The sequence below is a fragment of the Mycetomoellerius zeteki genome, unplaced genomic scaffold (genome assembly GCF_001594055.1).
Source record: "Mycetomoellerius zeteki isolate Tzet28-1 unplaced genomic scaffold, Tzet1.0 scaffold31, whole genome shotgun sequence".
Taxonomy (NCBI): domain Eukaryota; kingdom Metazoa; phylum Arthropoda; class Insecta; order Hymenoptera; family Formicidae; genus Mycetomoellerius; species Mycetomoellerius zeteki.
Window position 1 is genome coordinate 1393680 of NW_017257294.1, and position 20203 is coordinate 1413882.

The 20203-nt window shown below is 30.5% G+C and overlaps 3 protein-coding genes across 3 annotated transcripts in view; all 3 read right to left on the reverse strand.

Moving 5' to 3' along the window:
• LOC108724567 (nardilysin-like) overlaps positions 1-3316 on the reverse strand; it is a 5538-nt gene extending 2222 nt beyond the window's left edge. Inside the window, exons 1-10 of the mRNA XM_018451002.1 lie at positions 3228-3316; positions 2948-3041; positions 2479-2595; positions 2186-2390; positions 1864-2069; positions 1606-1776; positions 1163-1524; positions 545-1048; positions 209-359; positions 1-135 (exon numbers count right to left, since the gene is read on the reverse strand). Of these exons, the coding sequence (XP_018306504.1) occupies positions 1-135; positions 209-359; positions 545-1048; positions 1163-1524; positions 1606-1776; positions 1864-2069; positions 2186-2390; positions 2479-2595; positions 2948-3041; positions 3228-3316 (2034 nt within the window). The remainder of the gene's footprint in view (positions 136-208; positions 360-544; positions 1049-1162; positions 1525-1605; positions 1777-1863; positions 2070-2185; positions 2391-2478; positions 2596-2947; positions 3042-3227) is intronic.
• A 3729-nt stretch (positions 3317-7045) lies between these two features.
• LOC108724568 (nardilysin-like) lies at positions 7046-11907 on the reverse strand. Its single transcript, XM_018451003.1, has 12 exons — positions 11819-11907; positions 11420-11633; positions 11125-11329; positions 10805-11010; positions 10543-10713; positions 10101-10462; positions 9486-9989; positions 9158-9308; positions 8950-9083; positions 7942-8329; positions 7340-7811; positions 7046-7188 (listed from the first exon to the last, which is right to left on the reverse strand). Exons 1-12 carry the CDS (start codon positions 11905-11907, stop codon positions 7046-7048), a joined length of 3039 nt encoding a protein of 1012 aa, XP_018306505.1.
• Positions 11908-13989: 2082 nt separating this feature from the next.
• LOC108724570 (nardilysin-like) lies at positions 13990-19348 on the reverse strand. Its single transcript, XM_018451004.1, has 13 exons — positions 19245-19348; positions 18946-19045; positions 18496-18609; positions 18219-18414; positions 17941-18152; positions 17592-17826; positions 17198-17318; positions 16607-17101; positions 16082-16232; positions 15875-16005; positions 14917-15304; positions 14272-14764; positions 13990-14120 (listed from the first exon to the last, which is right to left on the reverse strand). The coding sequence occupies exons 1-13, from the start codon at positions 19346-19348 to the stop codon at positions 13990-13992; spliced, it is 2871 nt and encodes a 956-aa protein (XP_018306506.1).
• Positions 19349-20203: the final 855 nt, after the last annotated feature.

Consider the following 20203-nt stretch of genomic DNA (forward strand, 5'->3'; position numbering starts at 1 on the left):
CCTGACAAGTTTCGCAGAATTTATAAATTTGTCGTAATACTTCTCCAGCCGTCGCACTCTGACGATTTCAAATAAATCTCTCGTAACAAGCATGGGATAAGCTACCATGTATTCCTCGATAGTTTTCAACAAGCACTGTAATGTAAGCATGTACAATAATGCATCTTAAATTTGTATTAGAACTTAACCACATTAAACATATACTTACTGGCATTTTGTCGTTAAATCCGTATATTTTTAATGTAATACCCTTTTCAGTGACACTGATCTCAAAATCAATTCCAGCTACTGTGGCTGGATATAATTTTTCAATCAATAGAAATGATAATACATCGCAGTACATATCCATAAGAGCTGCACTGAAATGTCATTCATATTAATATTTTTAAAAATGAAATATAAATAATTATAAAAATCACAATAGTAATTATACAAGCTAAAAATTAATGTATTGTTATAGTATTGAAATAGTAGTGTATAGTTATCGTAGTATAGCAATACAATAGTGGCACTGTTAGGATGATACGCTTCCTATGCCACTTACTTCTTTGGCGACTGAAGCCCCAGAGAGGAAATTAAATGGAAATACACGTAGCATTTTGGCAAACGAATTTTGGAATACGGATGATACCAAATCTCCGCTGTACTATCACTGATCAATTGTTTAGGATATTGTGGAACAGCTGCCGGTATTGATATTAAAGAGTAGTCGCTGGGAAGGAATATGTTTGGTAATGGTAAATGAATATCTAGCGGTGGCTCAATGGATTTCCAATGTTCGATCCATTCCTTCGGTACCATTGATATTTCGACGTCTCTATACTTCGTTTTCGACCATTTTTTTACTTTATTTAATTCAAAATCCTTATTGTGAAAAATCATAATATTCGCGGCCTCTGGAGTCAAATAATTCAAACATTTTTGTATATCTTTTGCATTGTACTCGAAATAAAGCTTATTTCCAGTTATATAATCGCGCGACTGATATAAATGCATACTTCTAGACAAATCTATTACATCGAGCTCTGCGTCACCTTCATCGGAAAATCTAAAATGTTTTCCAAGTATAATTATTCATATATATATTTTCTTTCTTCTCAATCGTTCTTCATACATCTAGATATATCTAAAATTAATCTATCTAAAATTTAATATTGTTTACCTAAAATTATTTTCCCTAATCTTGCGAAGCTCATCGTAAATTCCTTTCTGCGGACCCTTTTCTTTTAATAAATTGATAAAGGAAAAGACTGCATTTAAGATTTCCTCCAAATGTTGTAATCCCTCATAGGAGAGGATTACCGTAAGATTTAGTAATGTATACATGGAGGTATGCATGAAATTGTTATAACATGAAGCTGGCATGGAGCTGTCATTGTACAATGTTACTTCACAATTCCATTTTTTGCGTAGATAACTAGTTAAGGACCCTTCCCCTTTATGCTCAATAATCCAGGAGATATATTGATGCGGTTTACTTTTGTAGAAATCAAAAAGCGAGGGCATTGGCCACGTTACTTCTAGCTACAAGAGACAATTATTACATGTACTTCTATGCATTTATTTACATAGTATTTTTATTAAAATTCAGTTTTGTTCACATACTCGGTTGAAAATATGTATATTGCTAACTTTATACATTTTTCGGAAAGCTGGAGTATTAAAAAAATCACCGTTTTTAAATTCGGTAAATTCGTCAGGGGGCAACCCATTATTTGGTACGTCAGAAAAGCACATAGTAACATTATTTTCCATTGTATCCAATGGTAAACTTGCCTATAGAAAACATATCACATACTATGACTTCAATACATATATTTGATAAATATTCAATAGTTCTTGTCATAATTTAAACGAAATTACCTGTACAACAAGCTTTATTCTGTGAGCACTGTAATGGCGTGTCTTGAACTTAACCAGTTCTTCGTACAATTTGTTGTCATCTACATTATCGTACGATGTTATATAACAGTCTTTAGGAAACTTACAAGCTGGATGACCAGTTCGCGCAAAAGAAGAGAACAATTGTTCCATTTTATTCCTGTAAGAGTATGAATCATCTCGTCGCTCTATATAAAAATCGTATATAAGCATAATATAAGTATATTAGCAATAGTTTATGAATATACCACAATGTGAGTTTATAAATTGTGCCGATAGTATCTCGATTATGAATTATGTATACCTGCTTCTACGTCCGCTCGCCATAGATTAAAGTTATCTTTTTTTAAGGGTTTAATTAACATTGCAGCAAAATGATCAAGAGCTGATAACAAGTATTTGCTTTGGATTCGAAAATAAAACGTTGTATTCTCGCATTCCGTTATGGAATAAGTGAAGCCACCACACTTACTCGTAAATGCATCAAAACTAATATTAGATTTACTATCCTGCAAGTAAGGTGATACTTATACACATTATAATGTAACAATAAATGAATTTTATGAAATCACATTTAAATACGCTATATGATAATACTTGGAAATATTTTTCGGATCCCATATAATCTAATAATTTCTCAAAGTAGCATGCTATGCCTGGATTTTCCAATGAATTGCTGAAACAGCCTACCCCCACACATAAGCTACAGTGTGCCTGTATAAAAATATTGCGCATTATATACTGGCTAAAATTGAGGAATGAGTACATCAGTAGAAATAAATGGAATGATCCGTAATCAACTTCAAATTGAATTATATATTTTGAAATGAATTTATAGAAACTCTTCTACGTACAGTTTAGGAAACCAAACTTTAAGCACTTCTAAATTCCTCGTAAATATGATAATTACTCTTAGATTTTGAAGAGAAAGATACTTTTCATGATTCTGTAGGTTTAACTTCACTCTTGTAATTCTAATGAATCTTTGTGACGGATAAAGTAAAAGGAAAACTTAGGGTTGGTAAAGATAAATCTGAAAATAAACTATAGACTGTCCTGTTTGTACCATTTTTTCATCTTCTTCATTTGGATATTGGGTAACTTTTGAATGTTCATCGGATATTAGCAACGCTGTGAAACCGTTCGGTAATCTGATGACTCTAAATTTAAAAGAAATAATAAACAATAATAAAATTTTAACGGAAATTTTGATCTTATAAAAAAAAATATATTTCTGCCATTTGTTATAAAACAATGCAATGTAACGTTTTTGATAGTTTCCCATCCTAGTATTTCTTATGTATTTTAATCGAAATCAAATTGCTGAGTATTTATTCTCGCCTCACCTATATTTTTTCTTGTCGTTCTCCGATTTGACGGGCCGTTCCAAATATTCAACTCCATTTCCCTTTTTTCGTTTAGCTCTATATGACATTACGTCAATGTGCAAAAAATCAGAATGAAAACTAAGTTGATCAGTAGAGTGTTATCCGAGAAGAAAAAGATCTTGAGCTTTTGATTCCTTTTATAAACTTTTAATAAATTTAGCACAGTGTTAGTCGGTACTCTAAAAGATACTTTCTTCTTCCTTTGTAGCACTCGAATGAAGATCAATGTATACCTTATATATATATGTATATATTTGTAAGCAGAAAAAGTATAGGAAATAAAAGCAATGTCATAGGTCGTACATACGTTAACTTATTTAATTGTGGTATTTACACTGTTATATAGGGCGAGTATTAATGGAGAAATTTGGTTTTTAAAATTGTCTTAAGTACAATTTCAAAATGTCTCATAAACTAATCGCAGAACTGTATCAGCTACATCTTAAATAATTATTTAAAATGACATTGACATAAGAACTGCCTAAAATGGTTGGTTTTAGTTTAACTTAATTAATTACATATTGTTGTCCATATGCGTGAAATAGATTTCACACGTGAGATTCGCGCTAGTGATTTGAATCCAATTCTTTTGAACTACTAATCGACCTAGATTAAAAACCGTGCTTCGGTTTAGGATACCAATGCATGTCTAGACACGCGTCTGACAATGGTCAGTCATTATTAAAAGAAATAGAAAGCATACGATGTTTAAAAATGAAATAAACAGAGAGTACCGTGTTTGAAAATTTCTGGCCACTTTTTCCATTAAAACTAAAATATTAGCTGCGATTTGTTGAAAAATTCACCCAAACTCTTTGCGAATTTTGGTGCGAACGATATTCGGACAATAGAAAAAACGGATCGAGAGACGTATCTTTGCCAGAAATATCGCTGTGAATCGATAATTATATCATTACTAACGAACACTAAGTGGTCAATAATGACGAATTTGGTTGGATGCACTCAATGCGTACTAGTGCACGTTAAAGTTGTCGTTTTCCAACTGACGTAAAGACACGTGTTTAATGTAAATATAAAAACGGATTGTACCGTGAAGTCCTTAATATATTTTATTGTGCTGTTTGTTGTGCAAGAATTGCCATATAAATGTATCGATATATCTTAAAATTTTATGTTTATAACTCTAACGCACGCTTTGAACAAATACTTACTGATATTTTTTCGCTATAAACCCATATATTTTTATTGCAAAATCTTTCCCAGTGACAATGATCTTATAATCATTCCCAGCTGTTGTAGCTGGATATAATCGATCCGTTAACAATAGAAATATTTCGCAGTATATATGCATTGGAACTGCACTGTATTGTCATTAATATTATTATAAGTTTTTAAAAAAGATAACTTATATTAAAAAATCATAATATTACAAATTACAATAGAAAGAAATAAATTATATAGCAAAGTTACGCTCAAAGTTCGATATTGTTCAACTGTAGCAAACATCGCTGAAATACATGATATGTCATGTCATGTTCATGGAATCGTATGTTTTTCAAGATTAATTTTCGGAGCGAATCAAAGTAAAAGCCATGTTTGCTGCGATTTTTAGAAATAGGTGTTATCCAGTACTTTTTCTTTTTTAATAATTGTATATTAGCAATTGCAACGGCTATGCGTCGCCTCCGAATCTTTGCTGCAGCTATAGCTGCTACTATACGGGTATATTCTTTTACACACTCGATGTATTCTCATTTTTGTAATCCATTTTTGTAATCCATTTTAATTAAAATGTATTAAAAGCTAGCGAAAATAAGTAAGTGTATTCGTTAACTTAAAGCCAGCGAAGATACGCTCCATGAAAATGAAGCAGGAGAAGAGCGAACAACCTTTGAACGCTGCTTTGATTTTGATGGAGCGGGGATAAAAGCCAGCCTTCCGCTGCGTGAAATTGCACCTTCAGGCGTCGAATGTTCTTTCTCAGTTTTTTTTATTTAAATATTCCATGTTACAATATGTAAAGTGTTCCTAATGATATTATAATAATAGGTATGATTTATAAAAAGAAAAAAAATAGCGACAATAAATATGAAGGATTGGAATGAAAAGCTAATTAAAGAACCTCAATGAATTGTCATTATTACGTAAGGATTTTGGTACTAAATTACGCATGTAAGAAATAAAAGAATTATTATTATAAGACGGTTACAATTCATGATCAGTGAACGGTCGTGTCTCAACACTAGAGAAAACGCACAAATCAAGGCCGTTCAACAATTAGCGTTTTATTTCCATTAGATTATTATGGAAGTACTACTTCCCATACAGCACCAATGTTTGCAGCAATTGCTACAACGTTGCAACATTGCAATGCAATGTTTCAGAAACATTGTTAAAATATAGATATGCAACATCATTTTAATAATGTTGCAGCAATATTAAAAAAAATTCTGCAAATAAACTACTGATTCTATGCTTGAATACTTGTGTACGCATATACATTTTATAACTGTCAAATTTTATTAAGTATCAATCAATTTTTTCTGTACAAACACGCAGTGATTTTAAATGCAATACAAGGCTTGTGTTACATGTAAAATTGTCAATTCCATAGTTATATTACCAATTTTATTATTATAATATTAAATTCGCATTATAATATTATATGATGTAGCATTAATATATATAATGGTACATTTGAAATAGGATTCAATAAATTTTATTTATATATATTTTTTTTAGTATGATGCAATTACGTACGTTACGTATATAATGGTATTTTGTAAAATTTAGAAATATATACGTTTATAATTACTACGTATTAGTTACTTGTTCTAAAATGTCCTTTTACACTGCGTGTAAGATTAGTTTAAAAATAAAAATTAATTATTTTAAAAAATGATTCATAATAAGTATTTCTATAATTAAAAACACTTTTTAAACTAAAATACAAATCGAATTATCAAATTTGGGTGCATTCAGTGAATGTATCCAGAAGCATGACTGCTCACTAAGCGCTCAGTGAGCTCTTACATCTGATTGACATATTCCATTAGATCTAAAAATATAGACCAAACAGGTACAAGAGCTCGCTGAGCGCTCAATGAGCGGTCGTGCTTTTAGATGCACCTAATACCACGACCGCTCACTGAGCGCTTAATGAGCTCTTATATCTGTTTGGTCCATATTTTTAGTTCTAACTGAATATGCCAATCAGATGTAAAAGCTCACTGAGCGCTCAGTGTGCAGTTGTAGTACTGATGAATGCATCCATTCGCTGTAAGTTTTAACATTAAAATTTTCAATATGATTATAAGGCACTCTAAAAACTAAACGTACGTTATTTATGTCATGAATAATCTGTGGGATTATATACAAATGCCAAAAAATGAAGAAATAATATAAATTCGTAATTGCGTTATTAATAATACAGTACTAATAATACATATAGTACGTATTTTTTGTAATATAATATATATATTCTGTTTAGTACGTGGTAGAACATAACATTCATTATTACAATGACGCATTGCAAATTTATTTATTTATTTATTTATGTAAGTATTTTTGCAATGTTTAGCGTTTGTATATATGTTCCACAAATTGTTCGTATAAATAAAAGATATCAATTACTACACCACTACGAAGTATTGTTCAATGTATTATATTGTAATATTGCTGCAATATTGCATCGCAATATTTCTAATGGTGGACATTATATCGTAGCTGCAATGTTGTAGCAACATTATAGCAACATTTTACAATGCAAAAAAATATTGCTGCAACATTTCTGCAATCTTTCTGTGCTGTATAGGTTATTTAGCGCTTTGAGAGGATCCCTCGTTCATTGGATAGATGTAAAGTTTTTTCTTGTAATCTTCTATGTTCCAATACTGCTCATCGTTGATCACGTAATTCAAAGCAAAGTGTTGTATTTTCTCGTTATCCTTTGCGTTATCTATAACCAATCATTGAAATTCAAATTGTCTTAACAATTTTAAACATAATACGAAAACAAAAAAACGAAGGGAAATATAATGTCACAAAATAAGATAATAAATAGAAATCGATAAAATTCTATCAAGACATGAAAAAAATTATCTACTCACAATTTGCTTCGTTGACTTCTTCTTTCTTCGGAGCAGTACCTGCCATATGTATACTCAATTTTCTAAAACTGTATCCGTTTAGTGTGTGCTCATCAAACCATTTTCTTAACTCATCGACTTTTAGGTCTTCTAGTGCGAGCTTTTTCTTCTCGAATCTATCAAACATGTATTCGAACTTCGTGATTTCGTTCCAGTTTCTGTCAACTTCGTGTTTAACATCGCATGTATGCCATGCTTTCTTTATGCTTTCCTTATAATTATCAAAGTCTTCTTCCGATAATTTCTCCAAAATCTCCTTAAACGATGTGAGACATTTTTCTATACTTTGATCTATGTACTCGGTTGAGTATTTATCTGTCCGAGTACAAACGGTAATGTAATATCCTAAAATCCCATTGACATTTCCATTGTCGTACAAAATGTGTTCAAACTCTCCGTCAGGCTCAAAAAATAACGAATCTTGCATTATAAACTGCAAAATGGATAAAATCCATGAAGATAATCAAAGTTATTCGCGTATATCTTTTTCTTTTTTAAAAATAAACGTAAATCAGTGATTAAGTATATTAAAAACATTCCAAACAATGTTATATATTACTAACGATCATCAGTTCGATCAACATCGATAATTCAAACGATGTGACATCAGCTTGATAATAATTTGTCACTACCGATTTCGAATTAGATGAATTAGATTTGTCGATAATTTTTAACTTGCAATAGTTTAGGCCCAAGGGTATCCGAGTCACTCTCATTTGTTGGAACGCATTATTGATCAAGGGACGGCATTTAATATTTTTAAGAAATTGCCCTACATTCTTGATTACATCAAGTTCCGTTATGTTGCTTTGTATGAGACACTGAATATATAAATGTTGAGTAAATGATTTCACAAAGTCTGTAAATTCTCCAAAATTAATTTCACGAAGAGCAGCATGCATATCAACGTGCGTATAATGGATGACCTTCAGTATCGATAATCTTACTTCGCTGCAAAAAAGTATAAACGCTATTGATAAATTGACCCAAATGTAATCTGTTGTAATACATTTTACGATATTGTTATATTTAATATTTATTTATTCTTAATAATTAATTTTTTAATTATGTAAGGATTTTTTATATGTTTCAAGTAGAGATAGGTAAACCTTTTTACTTTGATACAAATTAATTTTTTTGTTGATGTATGAGCATATTTTATGCTTTTCTGTAAGACGTCAATATGTAAAGCACTCAGTTTTCTTTTTGTAAAAGTCTCCTTATTAAATACGCAATGTCTTTCAGCGTGCCTTGGAAAAAAATATGACAGAAGAAAATTCAAATAAAATTTATTTAGGAAATCACAAACATGTAAAACGATGTAATATTATAAATTTAGCATAACTACTATTATTAAAATTTAAGAAAGAAACGCAATTTAAGAAAGAAGATGGTAAAAATTTTACTTTCACATTTGTTACTTTCTTTCCTTTTTATTTAATGTTGAATACAAACAATTTCCGAGAAATTAGGAAGAGTGGTCTTTCTAGGAGACCTGTGTCACTATCGGTGACTTTCTTCTATTATATTATTTTATAGATGCAATTATGCCGATAACAAATAGCCAATACCTGACAAGTTTCGCAGAATTTGTAAATTCGTCGTAATATTTCTCCAGCCGTCGCACTCTGACGATTTCAAATAAATCTCTCGTAACAAGCATTGGATAGGCTACCATGTATTCCTCAATAGTTTTCAACAAGAACTGTAATGTAAGCATATACAATAATGCATCTTGAAATTATATATTTAACTTCACTACTTTAAACATATACTTACTGGCATTTTGTCGTTAAATCCGTATATTTTTAATGTAATACCCTTTTCAGTGACACTGATCTCATAATTAATTCCAGCTGCTGTGGCTGGATATAATTTTTCGATCAACAGAAATGATAATACATCACAGTACATATCCATAAGAGCTGCACTGAAATGTCATTCATATTAATATTTTTAAAAATGAAATATAAATAATTATATAAAAATCACAATAGTAATTACAAGCTAAAAATTAGTGTATTGTTATAGTATCGAAATAGTAGTATATTGTTGTAGTAGTACAATAGTAGCACTATTACGATGACACGCTTTCTATGCCACTTACTTCTTTGGCGACAAAAGCCCCAGAGAGGAAATTAAATGGAAATACATATAGCATTTTGGCAAACGAATCTTGGAATATGGGTGATACCAAATCTCCGCTGTACTATCACTGATCAATTGTTTAGGATATTTTGGAACAGCTGCCGGTACTGACATTAAAGAGTAGTCGCTGGGAAGGAATGTGTTTGGTAATGGTAAATGAATATCTAGCGGTGCCTCAATGGATTTCCAATGTTCGACCCATTCCTGCGGTACAATTGATTTTTCGACGTCTGTATACTTCGTTTTCGACCATTCTTTTACTTCATTTAATTCAAAATCCTTATTGGTAAAAATCATAATATTCGCGGCTTCTGGAGTCAAATAATTCAAACATTGTTGTATATCTTTTGCATTGTACTCGAAATGAAGCTTATTTCCAGTTATATAATCGCGCGACGGATAGAAATGCATACTTCTAGACAAATCTATTACATTGAACTCTGCAACATCTTCTTCGGAAAATCTAAAATGTTTTCCAAGTATAAGTTTTCATATTTATATTTTCTTTCTCAATCGTTCTTCATACATCTAGATATTTCTAAAATTAATCTACCTAAAATTTAATATTGTTTACCTAAAATTATTTTCCCTAATCTTGCGAAGCTCGTCGTAAATTCTTTTCTGCGGACCTGTTTCTTTTAATAAATTGATAAAGGAAAAAATTGCATTTAAGATTTCCTCCAAATGTTGTAATCCCTCATAGGAGAGGATTACCGTAAGATTTAGTAACGTGTACATGGAGGTATGCATGAAATTGTAATGGCATGAAGCTGGCATGAAGCTGTTATTATACATTGTTACTTCACAATTCCATTTTTTGCGTAAATAACTAGTTAAGGACCCTTTCCCTTTATGCTCTATAATCCAGGAGATATATTGATGCGGTTTACTTTTGTAGAAATCGAAAAGCGAGGGCATTGGCCACGTTACTTGTAGCTACAGGAGACAATTTTTACATGTACTTCTATGCATTTATTTGCATTGTATTTTTATTGAAATTCGATTTTTTCACCTACCCGGTTGAAAGTATGGCTATAGCTAACTTTATACATTTGTTGGAAAGCTGGAGTATCAAAAAAATAATCGTTTTTAAATTGGGTAAAATCGTCAGGGGGCAACCCATTATTTAGTACGTCAGAAAAGCACATACTAACATTATTTTCCATTGTATCCAATGGTAAACTTGCCTATAGAAAACATATCACATATTATGACTTCAATACATATATTTATTTGATAAATATTCAATAGTTCTTGTCACAATTTAAACGAAATTACCTGTACAACAAGCTTTATTCTGTGAGCACTGTAATGGCGTCTCTTGAATTTAACCAGTTCTTCGTACAATTTGTTGTCATCCACATTATCTTGTGATGTTATAAAATTGTCTTTAGGAAACTTACAAGCTGGATGACCAGTTCGCGCAAAAGAGGATAACAATTGTTCCATTCTATTCCTGTAAGATGACGAAGGAATTCGTCGCTCTGTATGAAAATCGCATATAACTATAATATAAGTATATAAGCAATAGCACATGAATATATATATATGAGTTTATAAATTGTGCCGATAGTATCATGATTAGGAATTATGTATACCTGATTCTACGTCCGCTCGCCATAGATTAAAGTTATCTTTCTTTAAGGGTTTAATTAAAATTGCAGCAAAATGATCAAGAGCTGATAACAAGTATTTGGTTTGGATTCGAAAATAAAACGTTGTATTCTCGCAATCCGTTAAGGCATAAGTAAAGCCACCACACTTGCTCGTAAATGCATCAAAACTAATATCAGAGTTACTATCCTGCAAATAAGATGATACTTATAACCCACTACAATATAACAATGAATGAATTTTATGAAATCACATTTAAATTACTCTATATGGTAATACTTGAAAATATTTTTCGGATCCCATATAATCTAATAATTTCTCAAAGTAGTATGCTATGCCTGGATTTTCCAATGAATTGCTGAAACGGCCTGCCCCCACACATAAGCTACAGTGTGCCTCTTCATCTTCTTCATTTGGATATTGGGTAGCGCTCGTTTTTGAATGTTCATTGGATATTAGCAACGCTGTGAAACCGTTTGGTAATCTGATGACTCTAAATTTAAAAGATATAATAAACAATATTAAAACGTTAACGGAAATTTGGACCTTATAGAAAAAGGTCTAATTCTTCCTTTTGTTATAAAAGATGCGTTTTAACGTTTTTGAAAGTTTACCATCCTAGTTTTTCTTATGTATTTTGATCGAAATCAAATTGCTGAGTATTTGTTCTCGTCTCACCTATATTCTTTCTTGTCGTTCTCCGATTTGACGGGCCGTTCCAAATATTCAACTCCATTTCGCTTTTTTCGTTTGGCTATATCTGACATTACGTCAATGTGCAAAAAATCAGAATGAAAACTAAGTTGATCGGTAGAATGTTATCCGAGAAGGAAAAGATCTTGAGCTTTTGATTCCTTTTATAAACTTTTAATAAACTTAGCACAGCGTTAGTGGATACTCTAAAAGGTATTTTCTTCTTCCTTTGTAGCACTCGAATGAAGATCAATGTATATCTTAAATGTATATATTTGTAAGCAGAAAAGTATAGGAAATAAAAACAATGTCGTAGGTCGTGCACATGTTTACTTGTTTACTTATTTAATTGTGGTCTTTACACTGTTATATAGGGCCAGTATTAATGGAGAAATTTGGTTTTTAAAATTGTCTTAAGTACAATTTCAAAATGTCTCATAAACCAATCGCAGAACTGTATCAGATGGATCTTAAATAATTATTTAAAATAATCTTGAAATAAGAACCGCCTATAATGGTAGGTTTTAATTTAACTTAATTAATTACTTATTGTTGTCCATACGCGTAAAAGAGATTTCACACGTGCGATACGGCCTAGTAATTTGAACCCAAATTGATTGAACTACTAATCAACCTAGATTGGAAACCGTGCTCCGGTTTAAGATTTCCAATGCATGTTTACATACGCATTTGACAATGGTCAGTCATTGTTGAAAGAAATAGAAAGCATACGATGTTTAAAAATGAAATAAACGGAGAGTACTGTGTTTGAAAATTTCTGCCCATTTTTTCCATTAAAACTAAAATATTAGTTGAGAATTGTCGAAAAATTTCACTCTTTGCTAACGATATTCGGATAATAGAAAAAACGGATCGAGAGACGTATCTATGCCAGAAATATAGCGCTGCGAATCGATAATTGTATCAATACTAACAAACACTAAGTAGTTAATAATGGCGAATTCGATTGGATTCACTCAATGCATACGAGTGCACGTTAAAGTTGTCGTTTTCCAACTGACGCAAAGACACTTGTTTAATGTAAACATAAAAACGGTTTGTATCATGAAAGCCTCAATATATTTTATTGTGCTGTTACGTAAAATACGTGTTTTATAATTTAAAACATTTTACATAGATTAAATCGCTGTATAATGACTGTGATATATACTTGTGATCATTAGTGCGTTCAAGCGATTTTGCTATAAAGAAAAATCATGTCCTTATTATAATGTAAGACATTTTTTTTTATTAGTTTCGAATTTCACATACCAAATGTTTTTAACAATCTATTATACTGTCAAAGTATTCATATACGATTTTATAAACAGACATTAATTGCTCTAAGATCTTCATATTTTTATAATAATTATCTCACCATTCTTATAGACCTTGAATTGATACTATTATAATGGCGATACCTCGGTAACAAATATTCTTATGCACAATGAGTTTGTTAAATAAGAAGCCTTTTATATTAACATCTAATGACACGCGCTATATCATTGTTTTGAACATAATATCTTGATAACGACAGGATGCCATCTAATGACCAGTATACATGTATTAGAAATCTGTACATATTTTTTTATCTTTTTATCTACCAGTTTTAAACCGTTTACATTTTTAATATATATATACTTACCACTTTGGATTTTTAATATTGAGAATGACCCGATCGGGCTCGAAACGGCGTTTGTATTATTTATTGTTTAGTTCTTATTAATTATATTATATTTTTTATTTAAATATTGTCTTCTTATGGTTCGTAGCCCTTCTCAACACTTTTATTATTAATTTTTAACAATATTTTTACATTAATATGGCTTTGGAAGAAATAGAGAGATAATTATAAATATGAAGAATTACATAAGAAGCTAATTTGTAGTGCCTCATTGTAATATTGATATGCAAAAATTAATGTTATATTTAACTATTATTAAATAAAAAAAGAAGTAAAAAAAATCCTTATGAATACATCGCAATTAATATTTTCACAAATATGTGTTATGGTATCATAAGACAGTACAGTTCACGGTATAATCGGCAGATGTGATTGATTTTGGCGTTAAATAAACGCGAGTCCGGATCATGTATACTATACGTTTAATTTTTATTATATTATTATTGTTGTAGTATCATTCTCATTGGGCGTTCTAAAGGTATTCTGGACTTGCAGGATAAATGTAGAGTTTTTTTTTGTAATCTCGTACCTGTAGACTTGATTGATTATAGATTATATCTTTCTCAATACGGAGCTGTTTTCTATCATGATCCTTTGCGCTACCTATTACAATAAATTTTTTAAAATTGTAATTGTCTCTGTAACTTTAAGAATAATTCGATAACAAAAAAATGAAAGGCAAACAACGTCACAAAATCAGAAAACAAATCGATATCGACCAAAAATTGTTTAAAAAATTAAGTTATCAACTCACAAGCTTCTTTCTCAACATAAAAATCCTTTGAATCTTTTTCTGTCACATGTATGCTCAATTTTCTGATATTACTTTTATTTGATATATACTTTGCAAAAAATTCTTTCAAATCGTTGATTTTTATCTCCTTTAGTGCAAGCTCTTCTTGCTCGCGTCTGTCAAACATGTATTTACGCTCTATGATCTCATTCCAATTTCTTTCAACTTCTCGTTCAAGATTGTTATCGACAGATGATGTTCTTAGTTTTCTTTTCTCCTTGATACGATCCAATTCTTCTTCTGAGGTCCCTTCCAATATCTTATTAAACGATTTGAAAAATTCGTCAATGTGTTGTTCTGCCTGTATGGTTGAAAGGCATTCAGTTGTGGCAATACTAACAGCAATGTAAAGTCCTAAAATTCCGTTGTCATTTTTAAGGAAGCACCCAGCAGTTTCTAATTGTTCTTCAAATTCTTGCATTAACTTTTCGAATAACGGTAATTCCATTACTATCTGAAATAAATGCAGATTTGATATAATGTATGGATAAAATCAATCGCAATAATCAAAGATGTTATTCAAATTGCATTTAATTTTCAATACAAATAAATATCAACCGGCAATACCATATATATTCAATATATATGATGTTAATTAATATTTACCGCCATCAGTTCGATTACCAACGACAATTTAATCGACGTGGCACCAACTTGATAATAACATCTCACTATGGAAGATGGTGGAAATTCTTCAAATCTTTTGAAACTTTTTAACATCCAACAAGTTGTGCCTAGATTTATCTGATTAATTCTTATATCGGGCAACGAACTAAGGTGCAATGGCTTATAATTAATCATTTTAAGAAATTTCCGTATAGTGCTGGACACAGTATCCTCCGTCATGTTACCTTGTACGAGGCACTGAACGTACAGATGCTCAGTAAAGTAATGTATAAAGAATTGAAGATCTTTAAAATAGGTAGTATATAGCACAGCGTACTTATCAAGGTATGTATGATGGACGAACTTCAGTATCCATAATCTCATGTCCCTGCAAAAAGTTTCAAGGTGTAGAGTAAGATAGTACAATTTCGAACATGGTACAATTCTGAACGAAATAAAATTTGAATCCAATTTTTGAAATTCAAATTTGATTTTTTCCTGTTTAGTACCCTTAATAATTAATGATAATATAACAATAAGTAATAAGTATCATTAATTATTGTTTTTTCCACTTAAGAGTTTTATAATTCCAGATAACATTTGGTCAGTATTTTGATGACTTGTTAAATATGTTCCAATCACATTGCCAACAAGGTGAGTTCTCACTCTATATAATATTGCAAGCAAAAAAAGTATTCAAACTGAATACAGCAACTTTGTAATAAAAGTGTATGATAATGGGAATATTTCTGCAAAATTTCGAAATTTTTTATTATTAAATGTGTAAATAGTTTCTAGCAACATACAAGAAAAAGATTAATTGAACAAACATTTCTATATCATTATGGCAATATGACGGTAAAGGAATTGCTAGCAAACGGATTGCACTGGTTTTTTTTCGCATAAAGTGTTATCTGGGATTGCAATTATACTTGATAATAATATAAACTGCCAATACTCGACAAGATTCCAAGATTTATTTAATATGTTGTAATAGGTTCCTATTTGGTGCTTTTTGAAAGTTTCAAATAATTTCTTCGTAATTGTTGGATAGACTTTGATGTATTGTGCAATAATGTTCAGCAAGAGCTGCAATATAAATATAATGATATACCTTAAAATTTTATGTTTATATCTTTAACGCACGCTTTGAACAAATACTTACTGGTATTTTTTCGCTAAATCCATATATTTTTATTGCAAAACCTTTCTCAGTGGCAATGATCTTATAATCAATCCCAGCTGTTGTAGCTGGATATAATTGGTCCGTTAACAGAAATGTCAATATTTTACAGTATATATCCATAAGAACTGCACTGAAATGTCATTAATATTAAGGTTTTAAAAATGAAATATATTATATTAAAAAATCATGATATTACAAATTTGAAATTATTATATAATGTTAGTAGTACAATGTTAGTAGTATAATACACTGAAAAAAAAATTTACAGATTTTAAATAAATATCTACTCCAATAGTACTAACGAAATATTTATTTATAGTAAATAAATATTTATTCAAAATAAAATAGTTATGTTTAAATCGAATAAATATATGTTTATATTTAGTAAATATTTCGTTAATATTATTGGAGTAAATATTTATTTAAAATCTGCAAATTTTTTTTCTGTGTAGTAACCCTACTATTATATAGTTGTATTATTACATTTTTTATGTTATTACTTACTGCTTCGGTGATTGAAGTACCAAAGGAGAAACCAAATGTAAGTTTATGTGACATTTCGGTAACTTGTTATCCGGGCGATAATAAACCTCCATTTGATGATTATTGTGTAATTGTTTAGGATATTTTGGAACTTCCGCTGGAATTACTATTGAAGTGAAGTCCTTAGGAAGGAATAAATTTGGATGTGGTAAATGAAATTCTGGCAATGGCTTGATGAATTTCCAGCGTTCAATCCATTTCTTTGGTATGTCGATGTCTGTGTACCTCGTTTTCGACCATCGTTCGACTTTATTTAATTCGAAATTCTCAAAATCCTTGTCAAAAATCATAATATTCGCAGTCTCTGGTACCAAATCACTTAAACATTTTCGTATATGCTCTGAGTTATATTCGAAATACAGTTTGTTCCCGGTTAAATAATGGCGCGATGGATATAAATGCATATTCATACACAATGTTTTCACATAATCTAGTAGATCATCTTCATCAACATATCTAAAAAGATCTTCAAGTATAAGTAATGTTTCACAAATATTTTATCGGCTAATTTCTTTCAATCATTTTATTTATTTATTTTTAAAATTACTTTACCTAAAAGACATTTGTTCGCTCTTATAAAATTCATCGTACAATCTTTTCTGTGGCTCTTCTGTTTTTAGTAAATTGATGAAAGAAAATATCGCATCTAGAACTTTTTCCAGTTGTTGTTGTCCTTCATAGGAGAGATTTACAATAAGCTTTATTAAACTGTACATGGAGCAATGTTTAATTTCACATCGAAGTGTATCAATGGAATTTATACAACTCCACATATTTTTGCGTAAATAACTAATTAAAGAGCCTTTTCCTTCATGTCCAATAATTTGTAAGATATATTTATGTGGTTTACTTTTATATAAATGAAGTAGCGAAGGTATTACCCATGTTATTACTAACTGCAAAAAACAATTTTTATTTTATACATTCATTTATATATAATATTTACTTATTGTTAGTACAAATATAGCGTTTTTCAATCTGTTCAAATTGTAGCCACATACTTCTCTGTCATCTTTCGAAGGATCCTTAACTTTATACATTTTTCGGAAAGCGGAAGTAGCAAAAGGAAGACCGTTTTTAAATTCAAAGAAATCATCGGAAGGTAGCCAGTTAGATGATACATCTTTAAAGTACGTCGAAATTAAGATAAAATTTTCCAATTTATCCAGCGGTATTTCTGACTATAAAAAGATATATCATGATGTAAATTAATTTTATTTTTGAAACAGATAAACTATATGCTAAAAATAATATATGATTTTCGTTTTAACAAAGTTCGATTTTAATAAAGTTACCCGTATAACCAGCTTCATTCTGTGAGCACTATAATGGCGCATTGTGAATTTCTGCAACACTTCATACAATTCCTTTATGTTTACATCTTTGTTGTTCTGCAATTTTATTAAATAGTCCATAGTAAACTTGTTAGCTGGATGACCAGTTTCCGCAAAGGAAGAAAGCAGTGGCTCCAGTCGATGTTTCATAAAATGTAAAGCCCTCTGAAACTCTATATGAGCATGGTATGTCAAGGTTGCAAGTTGCGATAACAATATTACGATTATGATTTATGTACCTTTTTTTATGGCCGTTGATTCGTGCATAAACGTATCTATGTTCCACAATGGTTTAAGGCAAAATTTAGCTAAACGGCGGAGAGCATGAAACAAGACTTCTTCTTGTATATCAAAGTGAAATGTTGTATGTTCGTAATCCATTGCGGTATTATTATAACCACCATACTTTCTGATAAATGTTTGAAAATTACATTTCTGCAAATAAGATGAGACTTACATTTAAATATAAACGAACCAAGAACTTTTATAGTACATTTACGCATCATGTTTTAGTACTTGTGAATGTTTATCGATTCCTCTGAAAAGCATATAATCGAAGAAAATTGCTATGCATGGAATTTCTGGTGGATCGCTGAAAGTTCCTACTCCTACAGATAAGCCACATGTTGCCTGTTTAAAAAATATACGTATACACACCGCGCATTACACGCAGTGTTAAATGAACAATGAATCATTGGAATGACTTGTAAACAAAATTTCAAATTGAGCAAAGCATTTCAAAATCGATTTATAGAGAAATTATTCTGCTGATAATAAAAGAGATTAAGTTTCTCAAACTCTAAAACTTCTGACAAGACAATTAGACTTTGAGAAGATAGATTTTTTAAATAATTTTATAAATCTATCTTTAATATTACAGTTTTTATGCATTCTTAATAATAACAGATTAGTAAAAAATAATTGATATAAAATACGTTTTAAAATGCAAATTAAATTCTCTTATACCTTTTTTCCGACGTTCTTATCTTGACCATGAGAAGTGCATGTTTCTGCATGTGCATTGGATATTAACAAAATTTCTAAACCGTTTGTTAACCTGATGGCTCTAAATTTGGAAGACAAAATAAACAATAATGAAGTTAATGAGGATAATATATATATTGTTCATTATTTTTAAAAAATTGAATCCTTCTCTTTGAAGAAAATGCATTATAACTTCCCTACCAAAAATTATCCTCATAATATTTCTCACGCAAATTTCGATTAAAATTGTGCTTGTTGCTGAGTATTCGTTTTCGTCTCACCTATATTCTTTTTTGTCATTCTCCGATTTGACGGGTGTTTCCAGATATTCAACATTATAACACTGATCTTTAAACGTACTCTCGACTGGCTCCACTTTTTTCATTATATCCGGGCACGAGAAAATTAGAATAGACGTTATGTCGGTCGGTACAATTCAGATAATTCACAATAAGATTTTGTATCGTTTTTAATTTCTTTTTCAGTAGTAACTTTGCGCGATTTTAATTAGCACTCTAATCGATACACGTTCTTCTTTCGTTATGGCACTTGCTGTCGAACGAAGATTAATGTACGGCTAAGAAATTGTAAGCAAAGGTCGTAGATGTTTATTTACTTCTATTATTCCCAGTGATCTATAGAAAGCCAATATATGACCGATCTGTTTTTATATTTAATTTCGTTTAAATATAATCTTAAAATATCATAAATCAATCACTGAGCCTTATTAGCATCTTAACATATTATTTAAAATTACTATATTACTGTAAATAAGAAGCAACTGTGAATGCTTGCCTAATTGATTATTGTTTAATTTACTATTATTTTATTATTGCTAGGCACATTCTTGAAAGAGGTCACACATGTGCAACACGCTCTAGGAATGTGAATAGAATAAACCTAATTTTGACCTGCATCCCTGAGTGCCGAGATTCTAAACGTTTCAGTTAAGGACCATGGTTGCCAGTTTTCTGATTTTTTGTCGAAGATTACAGTTTTTTGAACCAATCTTCGGCAGTCAGGCAGATGAGAAAATCTCCGGTTTTTCTAAATTTTTCGGTCGCTGTAAATTTTGATATCCCTTTTTTTAATCCAGAAACTGCGTTTGGTGCGGGATCATAATTATAATAAATTCTGTAATTATGTGTTCGCAGTTTAATATTAAAATAGTACAAATGGATTAAAAAATATGGTTATTATGGAAATAAAGAAAAGATGTTTTTACCGCTCATATGCTCAC